The sequence below is a fragment of the Lipotes vexillifer genome, unplaced genomic scaffold (assembly GCF_000442215.2).
Source record: "Lipotes vexillifer unplaced genomic scaffold, Lipotes_vexillifer_v1.1 scaffold504, whole genome shotgun sequence".
Lineage (NCBI taxonomy): Eukaryota > Metazoa > Chordata > Mammalia > Artiodactyla > Lipotidae > Lipotes > Lipotes vexillifer.
In genome coordinates, this window is record NW_006785225.1 from 117,711 (window position 1) to 126,407 (window position 8,697).

The following is an 8,697-nucleotide window of genomic DNA, read 5'->3' on the forward strand; positions in this document are numbered from 1 at the left end:
CTGTGCTCCACAACGGGAGAGGCCACAACAGTGAGAGGCCCGCGTACTGCAAAAAAAAAAAAAAAAAAAAAAATTTGAAAAAAAAAAAAAAAAAAAATTACTGAAGAATGTCACTTGGTCAAGAGAAATTGTCAAACATTCAATCTATCAATAGAAAATGAACTAAGCAAAGAAGCAGGTTTTGAAAATATTATTCATGAGTTTGCTTCCATTAAAGCCAGGGAAATAAAATTATAATTCTGGTTTGAGTGTAAGTAAAATATGGAAACATAAAATAGTGTTGTGAGTTTTAATACACCTACTTTTAAGTTCTTCCTTTTTTTCAACTATTTTAATATTCTGGAAAAACTAACCATTAAAAATACATTTATAATGTGTATAGAAGTACACATTTTTCCTCTTGCCTCAGGGTCCAAGTTGGCTGGTCTCTGAACTGTTACTCAGAAAGTTCTAATAGTGCTTTCTATTTGTTTCACCTGTTCTCTTCTTGCTTGACTTCTTTCGGATGGATTGAGCAGCACTCCGAGATCACCTTAATCCCATTTCAGAGCCTTCCAAGCTGAGCTGATCCAGCTCAGAGTCCAATTAGGGGGAAATGGGAAGAGGTGGAGGTTACTAGAAGATAGAAGCTTATAGAAGGGCCCTGTGTTGCTGGCGCTCAGACCTCTAAGGTATCTAAGGCGCTGCTCAGTCGGTACAGGTGTTCTGAATGGGCATGACAGGGCTGCTCAACGACGGACAGAAGAAGTTGGAGCTCGCAGCCAACTGCCACTGCTTGGAGCTGCACTGACATAAACACAAAAAATGAGAGAGACATTCCTGTTTTCCTCTCCTGTCTTTCCATCTCCCTTTCTCTGGTAACTCCTACTGGCAGAATGTAATAGGAAGCCAGCTGGGTGGCTAGGAAATGTGGTCTCAAGAGTTCAAGCCCCAGCCTCACAGAGCAGAGAATAACATAAGGCTGGATCTGCAGTTGTGAGACAATTGTTTGATAACCAGAATTGCTGAGGCCTGATTCACTCTTTCCCCTAGGGTGTGCTGTCTTGTGTTCTAACTCCTCAGGGTTCTTCCTTACTTTTGGGGGACCCTGGATACTAATCTCTATTTCCTTAGCCCCACAAAGTCCCTAGTGGAAGAAACAGCCCAAAGACCTGGCCCACCTCTGAGTTTCCGCCCTCCCTGGATCCTTCACAAGTAATTTTTCAGTATCTTGTTAACTCCCTGATGCCTTCAAGAAGATCCTTTTCATATTTTTCCCAACTTCTCTAATGATTGTCAGGAGGACTGTAACTTTGATTTATTTACTTAGTCAACGAGACATTTGAAACTGCGTATGCATTAATTTGATAACATTTTAAAATTAACTGTAAACATTATGCCCTCTCCTTTTACCTAAGACTAATATAGGAAACAAATGTATACGAAAAGCTTCTGCACTTTTGAGAAACTATCAGCAAAGTCATCATGCATTAGGTTGTTTAATGTCACTTAAATGAAGACCTCCGTGGCAGGTCAGCTCAGATGTATGAGTCACCAGAATATAAACACCTCCACCCACCTTTGTCCTTCCTGAGCTGAGGAAGGCAAGCTGGAGGCAACCAGTCAGACTTTGTCCTTACCCCTAAGGCATGAGAAAGAGGCAGGGGGCAGTGATGGACAGGGGGCAGTGGTCACCAGAGGCCAAGGTCCCTCTGGCTTCAAGAGGGGAGGCCAGCTTGTCAGGGAGTCCAAGAGAGAGGAGACACACACAAATACAAAAGGGGGGGGACAACTCAGACTAGATTTCAGCCTGTGTTGTTGGCCCCTCTCAGCCTGGCAGGACCTGATGCAGGCCCAGGAGGCTCAGATGCCACCCAACTGCAGTTTTGAGATCAGTTCCCCCTAAACCATAGCTTTTTCTACAGAAAACAACGAATTATACTGTCCAGGCCACTGGCCAGCCGGGAAACCACCTTGTCCTGAAGGAGGAGTTCTGCCTATCCTTAGGAGACTAAGCCTCTCATGCTTTTAGCACCAAGGGCCCTAACTGGACCCTGTTCCCCTACTCTGTGCCTTGGAGACTCTTCCAGCTCTTCCCCCACAGCACAGTCATCCTGTTCAAACCAGACCTTTGCCTAGGCTATTGGCCAATCCAGATGCCCTCTCCACTCCCCTGCAGTATCCAAGCCCCATCCTTTCAAGGCTCAGCTACTGTTCTGGTGCCTTCATGAACCTCTTACCACCATGGCCAGCCTTCACCAGCACTGCCTCTGACTTCCCTCAGCCAGGATGACCATATACAAAAAAAGGAGATACAGGGGCCTCCCTGGTGGCTCCGTGGTTGAGAGTCCGCCTGCCAATGCAGGAGACACGGGTTCGTGCCCCGGTCTGGGAAGATCCCACATGCCGCAGAGCAGCTGGGCCCGTGAGCCATGGCCGCTGAGCCTGCGCGTCCGGAGCCTGTGCTCCGCAAAGGGAGAGGCTGCAGCGGTGAGAGGCCCGCATACCGCAAAAAAAAAAAAAAAAAAATATGAGACATAAATTGACCAGGGAGTAGGTAACCCCCTTCCCAAGATGGCGACCATTAACTAATGTTTAGTATGTATATTCCTCTAGGGTCTTTTGTGTGTGTGTGTGTGTGTGTGTGTGTGTGTAACAACACATGCACAGAAGTAAATTTTAACACGAGATACTAAAACAAAATGGTGTCCCATAAGTATTATTCTTAAATTTCATTTTTATTAAAAATATATAGGGAATCACTTTTCTGTCAGTCAAAACATACAGATCTAATTCACTCTTCTGAATTCTAATTCTTCCTAGAATTTCATGGAATATTTAACCCGATGAAGGGCGGGAATATCCCTGCAACTAAAACCCCACATGGACCTGCGACCTGCCTGGCTAGAGGTGAAATTAGGAAGATTCCTGGACCCCTCCCAGTTCCCCCAAGGGCCTCCTCCCCGAGTCAGTAGGTACACACAGCTCGGGAGGGGTGGCTGGAGGGCCGGGAGCAGGGTCGGAGGGAACCCGCGATGCATCGCTAGCGGGCGCTCGCAACTGACGCCAGCCTGGCCCACTAGGGCGCCGTCCTAGTCGGGGCGGGAATATCCTATCGCCCCCTGGCGGCCACGCTGTGAGGCGGCATTGTGGGTCCCCGCGCGTCTGTCGAGCGTCCTGACTCCAGCCGCGTCAGACGAGGCCGCGCCGCTGGGTCACCTACATCGACGGTCGGGACCCCATCGTCGCCCTCTGACCCTCGCCCGCACCTCTCAGCCTCTCGAGACCCGCCTCTGCCCGCCTGCTCGGCCCTGTGCAGCATGCTGCCCGTAGGCCTCAAGGCTCCCCGCGCACTCCCCCGGCGGCCTCTTCTGCGTTTGCTGCTCCTGCTGTGGCTGCTGCTGTGGCCGGTAACCCGCGCCCGGACCACGCATGAAACCCCCAGCGCCTCAACCAGGCCGGACACCTCCAGTACCCCAACAGCGCGGGGCTCCCCAAGATCCCCGAGTCTGCATGAGCGCGCGCGGGCCCTGATGTGGGACTTCCGGCTCGTGGATGGGTGCGTCGGTGCTGCGTGCCGGCTGGTGGGGGCTGAACCCGCCCCTGGGCAGGAGAGGAAGGGCTAGTAGGAGGCTCCCTCACACCACCCCTCTCTCCTCCATCACCCTGGTGCCTTCGTCCCCCTTACCCCGTTGCCGGTGGAACCCCCTACCTAAGAACTCCTCGGTGGAACCCCCTACCTAAGAACTCCTCCTCAGGACTACCGTCTGTGTGAGGGGGGAGGTGGGCTGGGACAGAACAGGCCCAGGACCTGGAGGCCACGCCCCCTACTCTTACTTTGTCTTGACCCCTCCAGCCAGAACCACCTGCCCCTGTTCCTGAAACAGCATTTCCGGAACGAGCTACAGGAGGGCAACCTGCACAATTTCAGCCTTGGCCAAACCAGCCTGGACAAGCTCAGGGATGGCCTCTTGGGTGCCCAGGTACCAGAGGGACACACTTAACGCTGCTGGGGAATGTGGGGGCTACAGGAACCTGGGTAGACAGGCCTCTGACTATCAGAGGACACGCAGTCTGCCATCATGGGGCTGCTGGAGAGTGCAGGGGTGTTGGAGGTCAAAGCAGGCCAGCGGCATGGGTGCCCAGGTTATGTGGAGACTCTAAGAAAGTGATCAGAAAATCCCTGGCGAGCGTGGGGGCTCTGAAACCACAAAGGATATGGTGGATTGCCTTTGGGGCATTCACATAGCACATGGACAAACAGCAGGTGAGGACGGGTGCTGCCAGTTTGGCTGCTGGGAGCAAGCTGAATAGTCATCAAGGTACCACGGGGTCATGCAGTGCCGCACTCAGGGCCACTGACCCAGATGAGTACCTTGGGGACTGAGGAGGAGTAGCAGGCCAAGGGCACTTGGAGACCACCCTGATCTCATTCTGTACCCCTGGGCCAACCCCTAGTTCTGGTCAGCCTATGCACCATGCCACACCCAGGACCAAGATGCTGTGTGCCTCACGCTGGAGCAGATTGACCTCATTCGTCGCGTGTGTGCCTCCTACTCTGAACTGGAGCTTGTGACCTCAGCCAGAGGTGGGCTGGGGAATGGGAGGATAGTCAGGGCCTCACTCCGGTGGTTCTGGCCCTGGGCTCTGACCACTTGATTCTCTGCCCTCTTCTAGGACTGAACAGCACTCAAAAGCTGGCTTGCCTTATTGGTGTGGAGGGTGGTCACTCACTAGACAGCAGCCTCTCTGTGCTGCGCAGCTTCTATCTGCTGGGAGTACGTTACCTGACACTCACCTTCACCTGCAACACGCCCTGGTGAGCAGTGCCTGGCCAGGGTAGAACGGTAGACGCATGGTGGGGAAACTGCCAGAGAGGTGAGGGGTCTCATCAGGTCCCTCACACTCCCAGAAAGCAGCTGGTCTGGATCCTCACTCTGTTCTGAGGTGGGATGGATGGACAAAGAGCCTGGAAGTCCAGGCTCTGTTGGCCAAGGTAGGGCCTGCTAGATTGCCTTCCTCTGGCTGTCCTTCAGGGCAGAGAGTTCCACCAAGCTTCAACACTTCTACAGCGACATCAGTGGGTTGACAAGCTTTGGTGAGGTAAGGACTCCTTTTCCATATCCTACCCCGCACATTCCCTACAGATATGTGCATACACGTGCATCCCTCCCGCCGCCCGCCACCCGCCAAAAAAAAAAACCCCACCTGTCCCTGCAGAAGGTGATAGGGGAAATGAACCGCCTGGGCATGATGGTGGACTTGTCCTACGGGTCAGACGCCTTGGCGCGGCAAGCCCTGAAGGTGTCAAGGGCCCCTGTGATCTTCTCCCACTCAGCTGCCAAGGCTGTGTGCAACAATATGCTGAATGTTCCCGATGACATCCTGCAACTTCTGGTGAGCAGCCACCCCAGCCCTCAAACCTGGGACTAGGCATGCTTCATCCAAAGATCCTTTTTTTAAAAAAATATTTATTTATTTATTCATTTATTTGGTTGCTCTGGGTCTTTGTTGAGGCAGGCAGGCTCCTTAGTTGCAGCATGAGAACTCTTAGTTGTGGCATGCGTGTGGGATCTAGTTCCCTGACCAGGGATCGAACCCAGGCCCCCTGCATTGGGAGTGGGGAGTCTTAACCACTGCGCCACTAGGGAAGTCCCTATCCAAAGACCCTTGACCCTGAACAAAGCTACCAGCCTCACTCACCCTTGGACCCAAGGCTGGTTAACCCTCCCCCATCTCTGAAACTCAAGGCCAAATCTGTTCCACCCAGGGGCCAAGAGAAGTGAAGCCTTGCCCAACCCCTCAGGCGAGGAGTGAGCACTTACCCTATCAGGGCCCCCAGGGCATAGGTGGCAGGACATCAGTGCCAAGCTGAGTGTCCATTTGTTTATCCATGTAGAAGAAAAATGGTGGCATTGTGATGGTGTCGCTGTCCACGGGGCTGCTGCCGTGTAACCTGTTTGCTAACGTGTCCACCGTGGCAGGTGAGCCCCGCTTCGACTCCTTGTGCAGTTGTAGCTTGGCCTGTGGCCGCTAGGGCCCTCAGGACAGCTCTAGGCATCTGGCGTACCTGCTGGGCCCTGGGCAGGCCTCCCAACAGCTCAGGGAAGCAGACACAGCTCTTCACTGCCCTGAACCCAGATCTAGGGCTACAACCAGTGCTGATGGGTTTTGGGGAGGCAATTGCCTCTGCCTCTGAGTCTCACGTTTGCTCCCACATCTCTGGAAAGGACAGGCAGAGCCCCGCAACCAGGCTCTCAAGGAACCCAGAGGCATGGTAGCTCCTGGGCAGGAAAAGATCCAAAGGGGTTGGTGGCCCTGAGGTTCACTCTGGGTCCAGTGTCTAGCCTATAGGCACTTCAGAACTCACAATGGGCTGGGAGCTCTGTGGAGTCAGCTGTTATGTCCTGGAGTGCTGTGGGCAGGGGAATTGGCCATGCTGAGTTCCCCCAGACCAGGGCTGGTCCCAGGATCTAACTCCAGCCTCGTGCTGCCCACCACAATCCTCACCCCCTAGATCACTTTGACCACATCAGAGCCGTCACTGGATCTGAGTTCATCGGGATTAGCGGAAACTATGATGGGTCTGGCCGGTGAGTGTTTCCCCTGGGGTTTGTCTTGGGTGGGGGTTCAGTGGGGAGTCCTTTAGTCTCAGTTCCTTATCCCATAGTCCTCCCATCCTTCAGGCCTCCACCACAGACTCTGGTCTTCCAGCCCACCTGACATCTCCCCACTCCCAGGACCTGTTTCCTGGACTCTCCCTGTCCCTCCTGTGGCCCAGTGGACCCATTCCCACTCCAAGCCATCACATTTGTTAGGTACCCACCCCCTCACAGGAGACCTCATCTGCCCAGCACATGCTCCACTCCCAGCCCAGTAGATGTGCTGTGGACTGAGCATCTGCTCGGCAGGTAAATGCTGCAGAAGCCCAGTCTTCAAGGAGCTTCCAAAGTTCCATTCAGTAGCCTGAAGAACATGGACCTTCATTTCCCGCATGTAGCTGGGGCTGGTGTGACAGTGGGCCCTAGGCCAGAATCGGGTCCACAGCTAGCCAGCTGGTGGCCACACAGGTTCCCACAGGGGCTGGAGGATGTGTCCACATACCCGGTACTGATAGAGGAATTGCTGAGGCGTGGCTGGAGGGAGGAAGAGCTGCAGGGTGTCCTTCGTGGAAACCTGCTGCGGGTCTTCAGACAAGTGGAACAGGTATGCTGGGCTGGGCAAAAAGATGGTTCAGTGTTTCAGCAGGTGGTGGGTGTGGGAGGATGGGTGCTGGGGAAGCCACTGACTGCTGACTTTCATCCCCAGGTGAGAGAGGAAAACAGTGGCCAGAGCCCTGCGGAGGATGAATTTCCAAACAGGCAGGTGGGCAGGTCGTGCCACTCCCACCTGACTCAGCCTCAGAATGAACACCTGGCCACACACCGGGTGAGAAACAAGTGGCCAACCAATCAGGCCCTCCAGAGGCCCTCAAAAGCCTCCCCACACCTCGTTCTAGGGCTCATGGCTGCTGCCACCTTCTCAAACCTCATCCTATGGCTCTAGTGACCTACCTGGCCAGTCCTCCAGAGGTCACTGTGTCAAAGTCTCACAAAGTTCCCCTCCTAGTGGTCCAGGCACAAACATAGGTATGCTGAGAATAAATATTTTGGGTACAGAGCCAGGTGTGAATGTCCTTCCTTCTTCACAGGCAGGGGGGTTGGGTCTGGTGGGCTCTTGGTTGGTGAGCCGTCTTATGTTCCAGCCCCAGCTGCTCAAGATGGGTGGTTCCCATTGGCCTCCAGCTTTGTCTTTCTCAGGAAAGGCAGAGGCATCTTACCTTATTATTCTAAAAGCCTGAGCCCACAGAAGAGCACTAAGGAATCAAGTGCAGAGTTGATCCCATCATGGAGTGTGACAGTGGTGGTTCCCAGTCTCTCTCTGAAAGGTTTAAAAACTTTTTTTGTTTTTGTTTGTTTTTAAAGGGTGATACCTTTTGTAGCATAAACTAACTTGTTTGGAAGTATCAAGAGAGGAAGCGTGAAAAGCTTTTAGATTTTTCAGATAAGGTCCTCTTTTTTTTCTTAAACTGATTTTTTAATGGAGGTGGAGAAATCAGGTCTTGGAAAGAAAAAAAAAAGGAACATAGTGCCATCTGCTCAGCTTACTGCAGGCCTTCCATCTCGGACCACTTTCCTCTCCCAATCCACAAGGGTGGGCCAGAGCCAGATCGAAGTTCCTCCCATGGGAACTCGAAATTAGTAGAGACTACAGTGCCACGTATGACATAAATTGTGTCCATATATGTGTGGGTATGTCTTTGAATTCTGTTCCATTTATTTGGGCTATTTGTTTATTGTATTATCAATACTATAAAGTTTTAATCACGGCAACTTTATTTTTTCTAATTAATTTATTTTTGGCTGCGTTGGGTCTTCGTTGCTGCACGCAGGCTTTCTCTAGTTGCTGCAAGCGGGGGCTCCTCTTCGTTGTGGTGCACAGGCTTCTCATTGCGGTGGCTTCTCTTGTTGTGGAGCATGGGCTCTAGGCGCGTGGGCTTCAGTAGTTGCGGCACGCAGACTCAGTAGTTGTGGCTCGCGGGCTCTAGAGCGTAGGCTTAGTAGTTGTAGCACACGGGCTTGGTTGCTCTGCAGCATGTGGGGTCTTCCCGGACTGGGGCTCAGTGTCCCCTGCATTGGTAGGCAGATTCTTAACCACTGAGCCACCAGGGAAGTCCCA

General features: G+C 52.7%; 1 protein-coding gene across 1 annotated transcript; it reads left to right on the forward strand.

Annotated features, from left to right (window-relative positions):
• Nucleotides 1-3,299: 3,299 nt before the first annotated feature.
• DPEP3 (dipeptidase 3) lies at nt 3,300-7,524 on the forward strand. Its single transcript, XM_007457323.1, has 10 exons — nt 3,300-3,538; nt 3,836-3,962; nt 4,438-4,567; nt 4,657-4,798; nt 5,016-5,082; nt 5,200-5,376; nt 5,879-5,963; nt 6,497-6,572; nt 7,050-7,185; nt 7,288-7,524. The coding sequence occupies exons 1-10, from the start codon at nt 3,300-3,302 to the stop codon at nt 7,522-7,524; spliced, it is 1,416 nt and encodes a 471-aa protein (XP_007457385.1).
• Nucleotides 7,525-8,697: the final 1,173 nt, after the last annotated feature.